This window comes from Bubalus bubalis, chromosome 2 (assembly GCF_019923935.1).
Source record: "Bubalus bubalis isolate 160015118507 breed Murrah chromosome 2, NDDB_SH_1, whole genome shotgun sequence".
NCBI lineage: Eukaryota > Metazoa > Chordata > Mammalia > Artiodactyla > Bovidae > Bubalus > Bubalus bubalis.
Window position 1 is genome coordinate 123,574,930 of NC_059158.1, and position 18,645 is coordinate 123,593,574.

At 43.5% G+C, this 18,645-nt stretch overlaps 1 protein-coding gene across 2 annotated transcripts in view; it reads left to right on the plus strand.

Moving 5' to 3' along the window:
• The window catches only part of CFAP221 (cilia and flagella associated protein 221), a 127,413-nt gene that overhangs the window by 17,503 nt on the left and 91,265 nt on the right, over positions 1 to 18,645 (plus strand). For both annotated transcript variants that reach the window (XM_006057170.3, XM_044936418.1), the window contains exons 4-6: positions 2,673 to 2,759; positions 2,915 to 3,013; positions 4,919 to 5,019. In XM_006057170.3, coding sequence (XP_006057232.3) covers positions 2,673 to 2,759; positions 2,915 to 3,013; positions 4,919 to 5,019 — 287 coding nt within the window. The remainder of the gene's footprint in view (positions 1 to 2,672; positions 2,760 to 2,914; positions 3,014 to 4,918; positions 5,020 to 18,645) is intronic.

Consider the following 18,645-nt stretch of genomic DNA (forward strand, 5'->3'; position numbering starts at 1 on the left):
CCCTTTCATGTAGAGAAAGGAAAAACATCTCTACTCAGACACCCACTTAACTTACCAAGCAGGTTGTTCTGTCTCAAAGGAGGGCCTGCTCCTGACTCCAGGAGAGAACTCCTGACTTTGTGTTCTGTTTTGTTAGCCCCAGGGATGGTTTGAGGGCTGTCCTCTCCACACTCCTTTTCCTGATTTTTTGACTGCCTAAGTGTCACCAGGTCCCCAGGACAAGTGGCATGTAATTAGAGAAACTGAGGGTGAGCAGGTGACTGGCTTCTTAGCTTAGCTGAATCACAGGAGTAAGTTGAGTTCAACAAAACAGTACACAAGTGACTGGTCAGGATGGGAAGAGGGGAGTGTGCCAGGTCACACAGAGGGTCACCTGGGGTTGCAGCTCTGGAAAAGTCTTAGGCTGGGCTGATTCACATGGGCATATTTCATTATTCTTTCAATGGTATTTGTTGTATCTATTTCATGATTCTTTAAGTGGTATACGATAGATTTTGAATCACTTAAAAAGTTTAAAAGTGCGCCATAGCCAAAACAATCTTCAGTTCAGTTCAGTTCAGTCACTCAGTCATGTCTGACTCTTTGCAACCCCGTGAATTGCAGCACACCAGTGCTCCCTGTCCATCACCAATTCCCGGAGTTCACTCAAACTCATGTCCATCAAGTTGGTGATGCCATCCAGCCATCTCATCCTCTACCATCCCCTTCTCATGCCCCCAATCCCTCCCAGCATCAGAGTCTTTTCCAATGAGTCAGCTCTTCACATCAGGTGGCCAAAGTACTGGAGTTTCAGCTTTAGCATCATTCCTTCCAAAGAACACCCAGGACTGATCTCCTTTAGAATGGACTGGTTGGATCTCCTTGCAGTCCAAGGGACTCTCAAGAGTCTTCTCCAACACCACAGTTCAAAAGCATCAATTCTTCGGCGCTCAGCTTTCTTCACAGTCCAACTCTCACATCCATACACGACCACTGGAAAAACCATAGCCTTGACTAGATGGACCTTTGTTGGCAGAGTAATGTCTCTGCTTTGCAATATGCTATCTAGGTTGGTCATAACTTTCCTTCCAAGGAGTAAGCGTCTTTTAATTTCATGGCTGCAATCACCATCTGCAGTGATTTTGGAGCCCCAAAAAATAAAGTCTGACACTGTTTCCACTGTTTCCCCATCTATTTGCCATGAAGTGATGGGACCAGATGCCATGATCTTCATTTTCTGAATGTTGAGCTTTAAGCCAACTTTTTCACTCTCCTCTTTCACTTTCACCAAGAGGCTTTTTAGTTCCTCTTCAGTTTCTTCCATGAAGGTGGTGTCATCTGCATACCTGAGGTTATTGATATTTCTCCAGGCAATCTTGATTCCAGCTTGTGCTTCTTCCAGCCCAGCATTTCTCATGATGTACTCTGCATATAAGTTAAATAAGCAGGATGACAATATACAGCCTTGACGTATTCCTTTTCCTATTTGGAACCAGTGTGTTGTTCTATGTCCAGTTCTAATTGTTGCCTCCTGACCTGCATATAGGTTTTTCAAGAGGCAGGCCAGGTGGTCTGGTATTCCCATCTCTTTCAGAATTTTCCACAGTTTATTGTGATCCACACAGTCAAAGGCTTTGGCCTAGTCAATAAAGCAGAAATAGATGTTTTTCTGGAACTCTCTTGCATTTTCGATGATCCAGCGGATGTTGGCAATCTTAAGAAAGGAAAAATAGAATGGGAAAAATCGGGTTTCCTGACTTCAGACTAAACTACAAAGCTGCAGGAATCAAGGCAGTATAGTACTGACGCTAAAACAGACACACAAATCAGTGAAACAGGAGAGAAAGCCCAGAAATAAGCCTACACACTTATGGTCAATTAATCTATGACAGAAGAGGCAAGAATATACAACAGAGGAAAAGACAGTCTCTTCAATAAGTGGTGCTAGGAAAACTGGAGAGCTACACTGAAAAGAATGAAAGCAGAACATATACCATATGCAGAAAATACACTCAAAATGGACTAAAGATCTAAATGTAAGACTGGATAGTATAAAAACTCTTAGAGGAAAACATAGGCAGAACATTGTTTGACATAAGTCCCAGCAAGATCTTTCTGGACTCACCTCCTAGAGTAATAATAAAATAATGCCATTTGCGGCAACATGGATGAACTTAAAGAGTATCATGCTAAGTGAAGTAAGACCGATAGAGAGACAAATACCATATGATATCATTTATATATGGACTCTTAAAAAATGATACAAATGAACTTATTTACAAAACAGAAACAGACTCTGAAAACAAATTTATATGGTTATCAAAGGGGAAAGATTGAGGGGAAGGGATCAATTAGGAGTTTGAGATTGACATATATACACTCCTATAAAATATTTAATCAACAGAGACTTACTGTAGAGCACAGGAAATGCTTCTCAATATTCTGTAATAACTTAAATGGAAAAGAAGTCTGAAAAAGAATGGGTATATGTATAACTCAAGAACTTTGTTGTATATGTGAAACTAATAGAACATTATAAATCAACTATTTCAATGTAAAATTAAAAAAATTTTTAAACAATAAAAATAAAAGCACATCATATCTCCACCTCCTTTTAGAACAAGATGAGGTGTAAATATCTATGCAGATAGATAAAGCAGTGTGTTCATGTGAATGCTTCTTTTTCTCTCCAGCATCTGGTCAATATTTGTGATGAAGACATACATGTTCATGTTTTACCCCCGCAAACCAAATACTTTCAGATCAAGTATGTGAAAAAGGTAAGTGTCACTGGTGACCTGTTCTCCCTCGATGTTCACTGTTGGACGTGGCTTTCCGTGTGGTGGGTCTGTCTGGGACGGTATGTAGTGTGTTTTCCCTGCAGTCCTGCTCCTGGTCTCTGGGGTCTCCTGACAAGTGCCCCCTTGCCTTCCAGGAGCACCGCCTTGTCCCTGGCTTGTCTCTCAGGATCACCATTACATTTTCTCCAGATGAGTGGCGATACTATTATGATTGCATCCGTGTTCACTGTAAGGTCAGCTCCTTAAAATTAAATTTTTGGGGAGTGGGATGGTATCAAAACTTATATCTTCAAGAGCAGAAGAAAGAGATGGAATTACAAGTATAAAGTTTCTCAGCCCAATGACTTAGGCAGCGACCTGAATGGCTTGAGGGTCCTTGTCCAGCGATGTGGGTCCCAGCTGGGGAAGCCTCAGGTTGCTGAGCACTGGGGCAGAGCTAGAGACACTGCTTGTTCTCACCTTTCCTGGCCTAAAAACCTAATTTATCTTGTGGTCCTGGGAGTTACTGAATGCTTTTCAAATAATTTAAGCGTCCCCTTTTAAGCGCTAGTTGAGAAAATCAGCAACAACCCTGAGCTGTGATTATGAACACCTAGGACTAATGGCTGATGTCCTCTGAGGCGGTCCTTGGGGGTCTGCAGAGAGAAGGGGGCCTGCGTGGCCCGACCCCAGAGGCTGTGCTCTGTGAGCTTCTTCCAGGTCACCTAATTCATCCTTGGCCCCCAGACCCCAGATCCACATGCTGTCAGCCCCTCCCTCAAAACTGGCACTCCCCCCACCTCCTGCCCCCTGCTCTGACTTTCATGCCTGGCCCTTACAAGTTGAGAAGCCTCAAGGGTAATGAAATTTTACTTTGCAAAACTAAAGTGGAAGAGTATGCTTTAGCAATAAACAAATTTCAGCTTTTAAAAGGGGAGAGGGAACTAAAGATGAGATCAGAATATTGCTTTCAGAAAGAATATTCTGTACCAAAAACAAAAGTCCCTCGTGACAGGCACTGTATAGCACACCAGGGCAGGTGTCCTGCTACCAGGTAGCAGTGAGTAGTGCCACCTATTTCTATGGCTCTTTAAACTTTTTCTCTGAGCCAATGGTGGCTCAGAGGTTAAAGCATCTGCCTGCAGTGTGGGAGACCTGGGTTCAATCCCTGGGTTGGGAAGATCCTCTGGAGAAGGAAATGGCAACCCACTCCAGTATTCTTGCCTGGAGAACCCCATGAACAGAGGAGCCTGGTGGGCTATAGTCCATGGGGTCGCAAAGAGTCGGACACTACTGAGCGACTTCACTTTCACTTTAAACTTTTTAAGGCCATCATCTACTTTCATTCTCAAAAATACATTTGAAGAAAGATGGAATTATCCCCAGTTGAAAGCAAAGGAAGACATGAGCTGTGGGGAGGTCAGAAGTCTTACTCGAGGTCATGCACTGGGCAGGTCTAGAAGTAGGGCTCTGTGCCTCTGGCTGGTCCAGTGTTGGCTGTTCAGTGCTGTCTGGATCAGCTGATTCTGTGCTGGTTTTTCTTTATCTCAGGCCATGCAAGACTGTTTTCTCTATAATATTCTGAAATAGAAACAGATTACTGTCTTCATCTCTACATGAAGTCATCATATGATTATCTTTAGCTTTCCTGAATAATATTGAATGTAATTTCAATGAAATATACTTAAAATTTTCTCTACTTTGTTTATAACTAAGAAAAGTCAATATTTCAAATGTTATATTTAAGCACTCGGGTTTTTTTTTAAGGAAATGTTTTCCTTTTTTTTCTGGAAATATTTTTTAATGGTAGAAAGCAAGACAAGAAATAAAGGATCTACAAATTCATCTTTGAAAATTATAGTCTTGTATAATATCATATAAGAAATGAATCGTCAGTCCAGGTTCGATGCAGGATACAGGATGCTTGGGACTGGTGCACTGGGATGACCCAGAGGGATGGTATGGGGAGGGAGGTGGGAGGGGGGTTCAGGATTGGGAACACATGTACACCTGTGGCGGATTCATGTTGATGTATGACAAAACCAATACAATATTGTAAAGTAATTGGCCTCCAATTAAAATAAATAAATTTAAATTAAAAAAAGAGAAAATTATAGTCTCAAGCATGGTTAACTTGACTTTTTTCTTGTTAATTTTAGGGAGATGAGACTTTGCTTATTCCCATTCATGCCTATCCTGTCGTGAACACACTGGACTTTCCCTCATTTATAAATCTATCAAATGTTCTACTTGGTGAAAGGTAAGTTATCAAAATGAATTACCAAAGTGTCATGGGATGTGAAAAGAGAGACTCTTATATGTAAAAACTTAGATTTCTATTTTACCTAATGGAAAGTTTTCCTCCTAGCTGAATTAGACTGGACTTGTAGTTGCAAAGACAAAAAAAAAAACCACTCACAAACCAAAAAACCAAAATTAAAAAAAGGAAACAAACAAACCCAGTCAAGTCAAAATATCATAAGCAGGAAAGGAGTGTATTAGGTCATCAACCTGAAAGGAACAAGGTGGATCTTCAGGCATGGCTGGGTCTAGAGTTTTGACAAAGGTTGGAGAAACCTGACCCTTTCCATGTCTTGGTTTTGCTGCCCTGTGCAGGCTTCTTTCTCAACAAGCTCCCCTGCACGGGGCAAGACAGCTGCCAGAAGGTCCAAACACTATTGACAACAGGGGTGGTTGGAGGGGCTGTGAGGCTGGGAGTATTCACATAGAAGTCTCGGGATTGGATTGAATGCTGTTGGACCAGCGTGCATCTCATGCCCAGACATTAATCTGTTTTTAGATAGATTGGTGGCAGAGAAGGCAAAGACAGTAGACGGTCGCAATGGAAGCCAAATCTCAAGTCCTTTCTCCTTGCTGGGAAAATAGTTGGTGACTTAGGTGTACTTTAAGATGTTTCTTGTTTTTCCAGTAAATATTGAATACCTACTACCAGGCACAGTGCCATGTGTCTCTAGGGACATAAAGAAGATGAATGTTGAGCAGTTAGACTCGAGATATAATGGCCACACCAGTTGTTAAAGTTTGTTAAATGTTGAAATATTTCTGTACTGGTTGAGAAATACACACTGTCCTGTCCCTGTCCCCCCAGCTCATCTGCCTGGCCCCCCTTCTGCCACTCCTCACCTCCAGTGATGCAGTAACCAAGTTGTTAATACTAGCAGTCTGGGCACGGGGGTACCTGCAGCACCTGGCTCCAGCCTTGTATCCATGCTGGCTGTGTACTGCCGGTGAAGTCCTGCTTGGGTGATGTTTTGAGTATCACCTATGTAAAAAGACCAGTAGACAAAAGCTCTCCTTCTGAAGATCTTAAAGTCTAACGGGGACAGAACCATGTCATTAAGAAATTACACCACTTGCTAAGTGTTGCCATCAAGACACACGAGGGGTTCTGTGTGGGTCCAGAAGAGGGAGTACAGAACTGACTGGGGGGATGGGGAAAGTCCTCCCGCATAAGGGGGGGCATCCAGTTATCCTCAGAGGACACTGTGGGGTAGGCTGTGAGGATGGCATCCAGGCAGGGAAACAGGGTGTACAGAAGCATGGTGGCAGTAGAGTGTGGATCATGCCTTGCAGGTGATGAATCCAGGCCGTAGCCAGCAGATGCTAGACGCCTCTTTTCTTTCTTTTTTGGCTGCACCTGGTCTTATTTGTGGCATGTGGGATCTTCGGTCTTTGTTGCAGCATGCAGGATCTTTAGTTGAGACCTGTGAACTCCTAGTAGCAGCATTCATGTGGAATCTAGTTCCCTTACAAAGGACTGAACCTGAGCTCCCTGCATTGGGAGTGAGGAATCCCAGCCACTGGACCACCAGGGAAGTCCCTAGAGGCCTCTTGGTCTAAGGACAGAGAGTAAGCAAAGACTGTGGGCTTCAGCCTGTGTTGGGGGGTCAGAGCATGTTCAAGGGCCTATAGGCGGCACTGAGCAGGGGGATACAAGTTGCTAAAGACCCAGTAGCAGAGGAAGAGAGGCAGCAACTGAGGCTTTTTGGTGGTGGGAGGAGGTGACCAGGGTGTTTGAGCTTCAGGGCCTTTGAAACTCACCATTTAGATCTGGAACAGTTGCCTTGGTTCAGCTGATGTGAGACCCTGCCCCCTGCCCAGAGGCTTCCCATGGGCTTCTGACTCGCCATCTCTCTTATTTTTTGAAAACAGCTCTTTAAGAAGTATCAATAAATAGCACATACAAAAGAATATATAATAATATGCACAGTTTAAAGAATGATAATACGTTGAAAATTCATTTTAAGACATTAAGACATAAAGCACTACCAGTAACTTTACAACCACTGTTCTGAATTTTGTGGCAATAATTTTTTGATTTAATAGTTTTGACACATACATGGGCACCCCTAAATAACACATGGTCTAGCTCTGCCAGTGTTTGATCTTTTTTCTTTTTGGCTGTGCCGGGTCTTTACTGTGGCATACAGGATCTTTTCGATCTTCCTTGCGGCATATGGGATCTAGTTCCCTGATTGGGGATCAAACCCGGGCCCCCTGCAATGGGAGCACCGAGTCTTAGCCACTGGACCACCGGGGAAGTCCCTGATCTCTATATAAATGAAATCATACTCTGCATCAGTTCTTTTGTAACTTGCTTTTTTGATCCAACATTATGCTCTCGTGGTCTAACCACGTTAACCAGAGCCGTCGTAGTTCACTGTGTGTGTTTATGGCAATGTTAAAAATCTTCTCTCTGCTAACAGACCTATGGATTATTGCCACTATTTTTTTTTTTTGCCCTGACCAGCACTGCTGTTGTATATCCTTGTGCATGGTCTGGGGTGTGTGTTCCAGAGTTTTCTGCATTGTGCACCTAGAGGTGTAATTGCCAGTCCACATAGCTTCAGTGTCACCTTTTAATGCCAAATTGTTCTCCCATATGGGTGTGCCCATCGCACACACTCCCTTTTCCCCTGCATCATTGCCCATGGTGGGTGTTATCAAACCTTTATATTTTTGGTGATGTATATTCTTGGCCCCTGGCTCTTCTTGTCTCTATTTTCCCCCAAAATGCTCAGCCAGAACTCTTTCCCAGCACCTCTTCCCTCCCCTCATCCACCTTGTCTTCACTGGCCCCTCCTCAGCACTAAGTGGTCTATGTAGGCACCCTACGGGGCTAACAGAGGTGAATCCTTCCTGGCAAGACTACTCACCCCCACTCAACTCTATGCATTGTGATGCCAAACATAGCTATTTACTTTAAATGGATGAATAGCAATTTTCAACCAAAACCAAAGTGGTGGAAACAATTGATTTCCTAGTTCATCTGCCTCCCTCCCTCTCTCTCTCTCCCTCTCCCTCCACGCGTCACTCCTTGTTTGGACCATAAGCCAGGCTGTCCAGGTTGAGAGCACTGGTGCATAGACAGAAGGAAAGGATGCAGACATCAGCCTTGGTTCTGTTTTTTGACCACACTGCACTGCATGTGGAACTTCCTGGACCAGGGATCGAACCCGTACCCCCTGCAGTGGAAGTGTAGAGTCTGAACCCCTGGACGACCAAGGAAGCCCAGCCTTGGTTCTAAACACACAGATCTGCTTACTTCCCTGGAGGCTTCTCTCAAGGTATTTTATACATCATGCCCTTCATTTGTAATCAGAATGAAAATTTCAGCTAAACAGTTTATAAAACTTGAGTTACTGTGTATAACACCTTGATAATTTCAAAAATATTTCAAAACTTCAGAGTGCTATTTTGTTTCTAGCCAACAACACCTTTCCCAGACTTAATGCTTTTCCCCAACTTTTAATGACACAAGCTGCCCACACTGCATTCAATCCATAATGTCTGGTAGCAGCCCAGGGTAGGATAGGGTGAGTATTTGAAAGGATTTTCTCCTGAAATGTCCTCTGTTAATTTTAGGCTATCCTAGGGGTTAAAGGTATTATTTGGGTAGGTTCTTTATTCAACATTCATTCATTCAACAAACCTTTATAGAATGCGTACTATGTGCCAGGCACAATGGTATTACTGAGGATACATGAATCTCATCTCACAAATAGACAATTCTTTATTTTATTGAAGTATAGTTGTGTTATAATGCTTTGTTAACTTCTGCTGCATAGCCAAGTGATTCATATATATATATATATATGCTATGCTATGCTAAGTCACTTTAGTCGTGTCCGACTCTGTGTGACCCCATAGACGGCATATATATATATATACACACACACACACACACACACATACACGGAGGAGGGCACGGCAACCCACTTCAGTGTTCTTGCCTAGAGGAGCCTGGCAGGCTATAGTCCGGTGGGTAGCAAAGAGTCGGACATGGCTGAGCAACTTAGCACGCACTCTTGCATACATATACACACATACTTTTTCATATTCTTTTCCACTATGGTTTATCACAGGGTATTTAATATAATTCCCTGTGCTACACAATAGGACCTTTTTGTTTATCCATTCTGTATACAATAGTTTGCATCTGCTAATCCCAAACTCCCAATTCATCCCTCCCTCAACCCCCTCCCCTTCGGCAACCACAAGTCTGTTCTTTATGTTTGTGAATCTGTTTCTATTTTGTAAATAAGTTCATTTGTATCACGTTTTATATGTGTGTGTGCATGCTAAGTCGCTTCAGTCTTGTTCAACTCTGCCAGGCTTCTCTGTCCATCGGATTCTCTAACTAAGAATACTGGAGTGGGTTGCCATGCCCTCCTCCAAAGGATCTTCCCAACCCAGGGATCAGATCTGTGTCTCTTATGTCTCCTGCATTGGCAGGGAGGGTTTTTACCATTAGCACCACCTGGGAAGCCCCAGATTACACAAAGAAATGAAATATGAGATCTGTCTTTCTCTTTCTGACTTACTTCATTTAGCATGATACTCTCTAGGTCAATCCATGTTGCTGCAAATGGCATTATTTCATTCTTTTAAGGCTGAGTAATATTCCATTGTGTTTATGTGCCACATCTTCTGTATTCATTCCTCTGTTGATGGATGTCTAGGTTGTTTCCATGTTTTGGCTACTGCTGCTATGAACAGAGGGGTGCATGTATCTTTTTGAATTATAGTTTTGTCTGGATGTATGTCCAGAAGTGGGATTGCTGGATCATATGGCAGCTCTATTTTTAGTTTTTTAAGGAATCTCCATACTTTTTTCCACAATGGTTACACCAATTTACATTCCCACCAACAGTGTAGGAAGGTTCCCTTTTCTTCACACTCTCTCCAGTACTTATTGTTTGTAGATATTTTAATGATGGCCTTTCTGAAAATGAGGTGGTACTTCATTGTAGTTTTAATTTGCATTTCTCTAATAATTAGCAATAATGAGCATCTTTTCATGTGCCTATTGGCCATCTGTATGTCTTCTTTGCAAAAATATCTGTTTAGGTCTTCTGCCTGTTTTTCAATGTGTTTTGTTTTAAAGGCATGGAGTATTCCAATACTTGGGGTATTGATCTTTTTTAATATAAATTTTTGACTGCGCCGGGTCTGTGTTGCTGTGTGCAGGCTTTCTCTAGTTGTGGTGCACAGGCTTAGCTGCTCCGAGGTACGTGGGATCATCCTGGACCAGGGATCTAACCTGTGTCCCTCTGCATTGGCGGGCAGATTCTTGATTACTAGACCACCAAGGAAGTCCTGGGTTGTTTGTTTTGTTGTTGTTGTTGAGTTGTATGAGCTGTTTGTTAAACGGATGATTCTAATTTCTAACTCAGAGTGTTCTGAGGAAGGACACCTAATCCAGCTCAGTGTGAAGTGAGTTGGTGGCAGGTGGGACAGGGAGGCTCAGACGAGACTTCCCAAAGGAGAACGTGCTTGCCCTGAGCTTTCAAATCAGCTGATGGAAGGGAGCAGAACAGAAGGAAAAAGGGGTGTTTTAGGTAGCACAGAGGCTTGGACAGAGTCAGAGGTGTAGAAGGCACAGCAGATTTGGCCTGTCTGGAACATTCATTAGCCTGGGGCAGGGGAAGCAGGGAGAGGGCTGAGAAAGAAAGGCCTCAGAGGCTGTGCTGGGGGGCATGGGTTTTAATGATGCCGCCAGTGAACAATGAAAGCAGAGAAACGCACAGTCTAGTCTACCTGATAGAAGCCTCACCTGAGTGGCCTGTGCGGGAACCAGAGGAGGCATGGCCAGCACTGCTGTGCACAGCCAGGCACAAGACAGGAGGGGGCCCCAGTACACCTCGGAATCAGGCACTGCTTGTCCTGTTGTCTCGTTCAGTCGCTCAGTCGTGTCCAACTCTTTGCAACTCCACAGCCTTTCACTATTTCCCGGAGTTTGCTCAGACTCATGTCCATGGAGTCGGTGATGCCATCCAACCGTCTCATCCTCTGTCGCCTTCTTCTCTTTCCCTCCATCTTTCTCAGAATCGGGGTCTTTTCTAATGAGTTGGATCTTCACATCAGGTGGCCCAAGTATTGCAGCTTCAGCTTCAGCATCAGTCCTTCTAATGAATATTCAGGGTTGATTTCCTTTAGGATTGACCGTTTTGATCTCTTTGCTGCCCAAGGGACTCTCCAAAGTCTTCTCCAGCACCACAGTTTGAAGGCATCAATTCTTCAGCACTCAGCCTTCTTTATGGTCCAACTCTCACATCCATACATGACTGCTGGAAAAACCATATCCTTGACTAGATGGACCTTTGTCGGCAAAGCGATGTCTCTGCTTTTTAATGTGCTGTCTAGGTTTGTCGTAGCTTTTTTTCCAAGGAGCAAGCATCTTTTAATTTCAGGGCTGCAGTCACCATCTATAGTGATTTTGGAGCCCAAGAAAATAAAATCTTTCACTGTTTCCACTTTTTCCCCATCTATTTTCCATGAAGTGATGGGACCAGATGCCATGATCTTCATTTTTCAAATGTTTAACTTTAAACCAGCTTTTTCAGTCTCCTCTTTCACCCTTATCAAGAGATCCTTTAGTTTCTCTTCGATTTCTCCCATTAGGGTGGTACTCTGCATATCTGATGTTGTTGATGTTTCTCCCAGCAGTCTTGAATCCAGCTTGTGATTCATCCAGCCTGGCATTTCGCATGATGTACTCTGCATATAAGTTAAACAAGCAGGGTGACAATATTTAACCTTGACGTACTCCTTTTCCAGTTTTGAGCCCGTCCCTTGTTCCATGTCCAGTTCTATCTGTTGCTCCGTGACCTGCATACAGGTTTCTCAGGAAACACATTAGTTGGTCTGGTATTCCCATCCCTTTAAGAGTTTTTATAGTTTGTTGTATTCCATCAGTCAAAGGTTTTGCGTAGTCAGTGAAACAGAGGTAGATGTTTCTCTGGGATTCCCTTGCTCTTTCTATGATCCAACAGATGTTGGCAATTTGGTCTCTGGCTCCTCTGTCTTTTCTAAACCACCTTGTGCCTCTGGAAGGTCTTGGTTCACATACTGCTGAAGTCTAGCTTGAAGAATTTTGAGCATTACCTTGCTAGCATGTGAAATGAAGAAAATATTACAGTAGTTTGAACATTCTTTGGCATTGACCTTATTTGGGACTGGAATGAAAACTGACCTTTTCCAGTCTTGTGGCCACTGCTGAATTTTCCAAATTTTCTGACTACTGAGTGCAGCACTCTCACAGGCACTGACTGCAAATATTTAAATGTAGCAGTAGGGCCTTAGGTTCCTTAGAAGCGGAAATAAGGATTCATTGCCCACGATTTATTAAGGCAGAACCCTTAAAGGAGTGCAGGGCAGGGGTGAGGGTGCCCAGCCCCTCAGCTGAAGGTACTTCTCTGGAGAAGGTCATGGGAAGAGTCCTCAGCCACAGCAGCCCCAGGAGTCTAGCACTGGGAGCTCCAGCTGGTGAAGGAGAGGAGCCGTAGCATCGCCACAAGGCACAGCAAGCAGACGCCCTTGGGTCACACACCCGCTTGTCAGCTCTGTCCGGCTTTATCTGACTCTGGAATCTCCCTTCTCTGGAGTGACGATGCGGATTCCATGTGAGGTTGAGGTGATGTGAGCTGCTGCCTGGCGGGGTGATTATCTCCTGATGGGTGGTGTCACGATGGAGAGTATAGGACTGGCTACTCCTGGTGCTCCCTCCTGGGGACAGAGGGGTTCTTCAGTGTGACCTTGCACTGTTCACGGTTCACTTATTGTTCTAGTTGCTGTAAGACTTGGATAGTTGGTGGCATTAATTATGTAGATTTTTCTTTTTTACATTACATGGCTATGTACATTATTCTGATACATATAGTTCATAAATTAAGGTTCTTTAGAAAAGTTATGTGCAAGACATGCAATACTGGATTTATATTAATACAGTGGATCCCAGGATGTGATTAATTGGAGGAAAAAGAGTTGGATTAGGCATTTTGGCTAAAAGAAGGAGAAGTTATAACACAGAGTACACACACTTCTGGTTTGAAAGGCAACTGCAGCATGGGTGCTTGGCTCAACATGATCTGTGATAAAATATTAATGCTCCTCCCTACATTAGTGGACTTGCTGCAGCCACTGCTCGGTGAGTAAGAAGCAGTGATCCCTCACCTGTGACCTCCAGTCTTACCTCTCACCTGGGAGCCCATCAGGCCACCGCCTGCCCTCGAGGCTGATTTGCAGTCACGTGTGCTCGGTCACTCAGTGCTGTCTGACTCTGTGATCCCATGGACTGTAAAGCACCAGGCTCTTCTGTCCATGGGATTCTCCAGGCAAGAATACTGAAGTGGGTTGCCATTTCCTCCTCCAGGCGATCTTCCCAACCCAGGGATTGAACGCATGTCCCCCTGTGGCTCCTGCATTGGGAGGTGGATTTTCTACCACCAAGCCACCTGGGAAGCCCCAGTTTGCAGCTCAGCTCCTACTGTTTCCCTGCCTCTGCCCTCAGCCCCTAGCCCTCAGTGAAAACAAATTCCCCCACCTCTGCACCATCACTTCTCCGGGGGCTGCTTGTGAGGCCCAGCTCTGGGGCCAGAAATGATGCCCATGCAGATGCTGCCTCTGCAGCCAACCTCACCCAGTAGCCCTGCTCCACACCCAGAGAGCCAGCACCTCCTCCGGCCGCACTGACCACCTGTTAATGTGTCTCACAGGACAGGCACAGGCTTCTGGCACCTATGCCTCCAGCTCCTTCTTAGCCCTCTTCCTTCTCAGCCCCTCAAACTCGGTCTCTCCCTTCTTAGCTTCTTGTGAAGCACTAAAGCCCAGGATGGTTTTCTGAGGATCATCTTGCTGCAGAGAGTGGGGTGTGTCCCTCCAACAATCCTATCTTGTCTGGCACAAATGGTTTATCCCTCAGCGTGTCATCCATCTGCCCGTTCCAAATTTGTGCTTCTGATTTTATTAAACTGACCTGCTCCGTTTAGTCCACATAGTGGGGGTTCCCATGATTTATTTTTTTGTAAACATTTCAGGCTTATGGTTGCCAAGGGGGAGGAGGATGGGAGGGGATGGACTAGGAGTTTGGGGTTAGCAGATGCAAACTATTTGTAGGGAATGGATAAGCAACAAGGTCCTACTGTAAAGCACAGGGAGCTATATTCAATGTCTTGTGATAAACCATAGTAGAAAAGAAAATGAAAAAAATGTGTGTGCATAACACATTTATATATATGTATAACTGGGGGCTTCCCTGGTGGCTCAGACGGTAAAGAATCTGCCTGCAATGCAGGACACCCGGGTTCTATCCCTGGGTCCAGAAGATCCCCTGGAGAAGAGAACAGCAACCCACTGTAGTATTCTTGCCTGGAGAATTCCGTGGACTGAGGAGCCTGGCAGGCTACAGTCCATGGGGTCACAAAGAGTCAGACACAACTGAGTGACTTTCACTTTCATGTTTGAGTCACTTTGCTGTAGAGCAGAAATTAGCACAACATAGTAAATCAACTATACTTTTTTAAAATAAATTTTAAAAATTTCAGTTAGTTGCCAGCATTGAAAAATCAGAAGATTTCACATGAAATTTAGATTTCCACGTTTTGGGGTTGTTTTTTGTTTTGTTTTGTTTTGTTTTGTTTTGAAAAAAGAAAGCTCCGGAAGTACCAGGCCCAGATTCCTTTCTGATCACAATCAGCTCAGCAGGGACGGCATGGACACTGCCCCTTCAGAGGGCCATGCCTCTGCCAGGCGCCACCGTCCCCACCTCTCCCTGCTGCCTCACAGGCCAGCCTCTCCGCTCAGTGTTACCTGCCTGGCCTGTGAGGACCCTCAGTAAAGAAACTGAAAAGGAGACAACACCGTGCAGGGTCTAGATTCCCATCCAGACTCTGCTTGGTGATAGCTGCGTAGCTCTGAAAGTTGACAGCCATCGTCATTGTCGTCACCAAGGAGATTTTTGCCTAAATGATGCGCAGATGAGACCAAACAGTTTGGCTCACACTTCAACAAAGGTGGACAACTTACAGAGAAATTGCTATGAGAGGCTTGGGGTGGGGAGGCTGGCGGCCAAGCTGAAGGTGGGTTTCCAAGGCTCGGGGACTGGGCTGATGTCAGAGGGGTTGTGTGAAGCCCCCGAAACAACCTGTGAGGAACTCTGCATGAGCTGGGGAGAGGGGCCAGGGTGAGGCAGGCAGGGAGGAGTCAGGGTGTAGCTGTAGGTTCTAGGGCTAAGAGCTTCTTTCTCTTGGCATGTTTATATCTGTGTGTGTGTGTGTGTGTGTGTGTGCATTTTAAACTGTTTTCTTTTTTTATCGGATTATAGTTGATTTACAGTGTTATGTTAGTTTCAGGTGTACAGGAAAGTGATTCAGTTATACATATATATATATTTATATATTCTTCCCCCATATGGGTTATTATAAAATACTGAGTATAGTTCCCTGTGCTATATGGTAGATCTTTGTCATTTATCTATTTTATGTATAGTAGTGTGTATCTCTTACCCCCAAATTCCTAATGTATCCTCTCCACCCTCTCTTGGCGTATATATTGTTTAAAAAGTTTTATTGAGATAGAATTTGCATATCATTGTACTAATTTACAGCATACAGTTCAGTGGTTTTTAGTATGTATCAACCATCACCACAATTCTAGGCTATTTTTATTGCCTGAAAAGAACCTTCCACCTTCTCATTTCTCCCTCAAACTTCACAGCCTTAAGTAAACTCTAATTTACTTTGTGTCTCTATAAATGTGCTTATTCTGGACATTTCCTAAAAATGGAATCATATATCTTATGGTCCTTGGTGATTGACTTCTTTTACTTAGCATAATGTTTTCAGTTTGCATCCAGCTTGTAGCATGTATCAGTACTTTATTCCTTTTTAGTGCCAAATAATGTTCTACTATATGGATAAACCGTATCTTATTATCTGTTCATCAGTTGATGGGCATTGAGTTGTTTCCACTTTTTGGCTACTTTGAATAGTGCTGCTATAAACATGTATTTGTTTTTATGCAGATAAGTGTTTTCATTTCTGTTGGCTACATACCTGGAAACAGAATTGCTAGGCTATAATAGTAACTCCCTGTTTAACATTTTGAGAAGCTGCCACACTATTTTTCAAATGACCGCACCATTTTTCATTCTTATGAAAATGTCTGAGGGTTCCAATGTCATTTATATGTTTATTTGTTTTTATTTTAAAAGTTTATTGGAGTATAGTTGATTTACATTATTATGTTAGTTTCAGGTGTACAGTGAAGTGAATCAGTTATATGTATACATATATCCACTTTTAGATTCTTTTCCCATATGGGCCATTACAGACTATTGAGTAGTTTCCTGTGCTATACAGTAGGTCCGTATTAGTTATCTATTTTATATATGGGGCTTCCCTGGCTCAGATGGTAGAGAATCTGCCTGCAGTGTGGGGTGCTGCTGCTGCTGCTAAATCGCTTCAGTCGTGTCTGACTCTGTGCGACCCCATAATGGCAGCCCACCAGGCTCCCCTGTCCATGGGATTCTCCAGGCAAGAACACTGGAGTGGGTTGCCATTTCCTTCCCCAATGCACGAAAGTGAAAAGTGAAAGTGAAGTTGCTCAGTCGTGTCCAACTCTTAGCAACCCTATGGACTGCAGCCTACCAGGCTCCTCCGTCCATGGGATTCTCCAGGCAAGAGTACTGGAGTGGGGTGCCATTGCAGTGTGGGGCACCTGGGTTCAATTCGTGGGTCAGGAAGATTTCCTGGAGAAAGGAATGGCTACCCACTCCAGTATTCTTGCCTGGAGAATTCCATGGACAGAGCAGCCTGTATTCCAATGACATTTATGTGTTTAAATGTCAGAATAAAGCAATTCTTTCTATAGCTAAAGAAAAAAAAAAAATACTGCACATTATGAGGAAGGACAAAGGTGATGGGAAAACATAAATTTAGCAGAAGGTAGATTCAGAAGAATATATGTTCTCTTTATGTGTGTGTGTGTGTATATATATATATATATATATATATAAAATCAATTTAGACTAAATTGCCAGAAGTTGTAGAATTTTCATTTAATATCCCAGGTTTGCTCTCTTTGAGGTTGCTTCTGGGGAGAAGCAGGTGTGGTCTGGGTCGAGCCTTTCTGAGGATTGGGTGACACCTCAGTCACTGTCCAAAAGGTCAGGAGACAGACTTGTATCTGTTCATCAACTACGTTCTCATGGGCTGGATTTGATAGTTGTAAATTTTCCCCGCTGAGATAAAATCCCACATGGACATTTGCCAATTACCTATAAACAACTCTGGTGGTTTAAAATCTGGTGAACTGTGTTTTGACAGCTTCTGTAAATAACAAAAAGTAGCATTCCAGTTTCTATCCAACATTTATCCAACATCCAACCATGGGATGCAGAGGCCTTTCAGCTGTCTTTCACCTGCAGATGTTGAAACTGCTCTAAAACTGGGTAAGCCCAGCCATCACTTCGTTTCTTAGAGAGTGTTGTGGATCGGATACAGTGCTACTCTTCCTGCACATATAAGTAAATGAAAGCATGCTTTTGAGAGGCACTGAAATGTTACATCTTCCTGTTTCCATGACTCTAGAAAGATTCATCTTAAATCATCTTACTCTGAAATTTCCCTGGCAGTGTCTATCTCATACTGAATAACTGGCTGAAATCTGGAGCAAATCCAGTTGATTGGCTAGTTGTCCTCTCCATGTGGATCACCTGACTCTCCTAGCATCAAACTGATTTGGTTGACCAGTTGATTGGAGTGCTATAGACAAGCTTACCTGAAAGTCTCCTAGGGTCCTCTCTAGTTGTGGTACATGGCTTCTCATTGCAGTGGCTTCTCTCGTTGCAGAGCACAGGCTGTAGGCTCTCAGGCTTCAGTAGTCATAATGCATGGGCTTAGTTGCCCTGAGGTATGTGTGATCTTAGTTCCTGGACCAGGGATTGAACCCATGTCCCCTACATTGGAAGGTGGATTCTTAACCACTGGATCACCAGGGAAGTCCCAAAGAGAGCTTTCAATGGAAGGCCTAAATTTGTTTTGTTTTGTTTTCAAGTTTTTCTCACAAAATGTTGAATCCCAGACTTTTGACTACTGGAGAAAGTCATCGAAAGGCTGAAAAACAAAATTTAGGAAAGCAGTATTGACCTTTCTAGAGCTTAGCTTGAAAACTGTAATACTCTGCTTTTCTCCCTTGGATTTAGTGCAAATATGATTTGGAAAATTGCCCTTGGTTTGCATGGAACTAAGGATTGGAGCAACACTAACAGATGGTCAGTTTAGGAATGTGTGTATCACACTGAGGAAACCAGAAGGGAAAGAGACATGTGTACCCCAATGTTCATCGCAGCACTGTTTATAATAGCCAGGACATGGAAGCAACCTAGATGTCCATCAGCAGATGAATGGATAAGAAAGCTGTGGTACATATACACAATGGAGTATTACTCAGCCATTAAAAAGAATACATTTGAATCAGTTCTAATGAGGTGGATGAAACTGGAGCCTATTATACAGATTGAAGTAAGCCAGAAAGAAAAACACCAATACAGCATACTAACGCATATATATGGAATTTAGAAAGA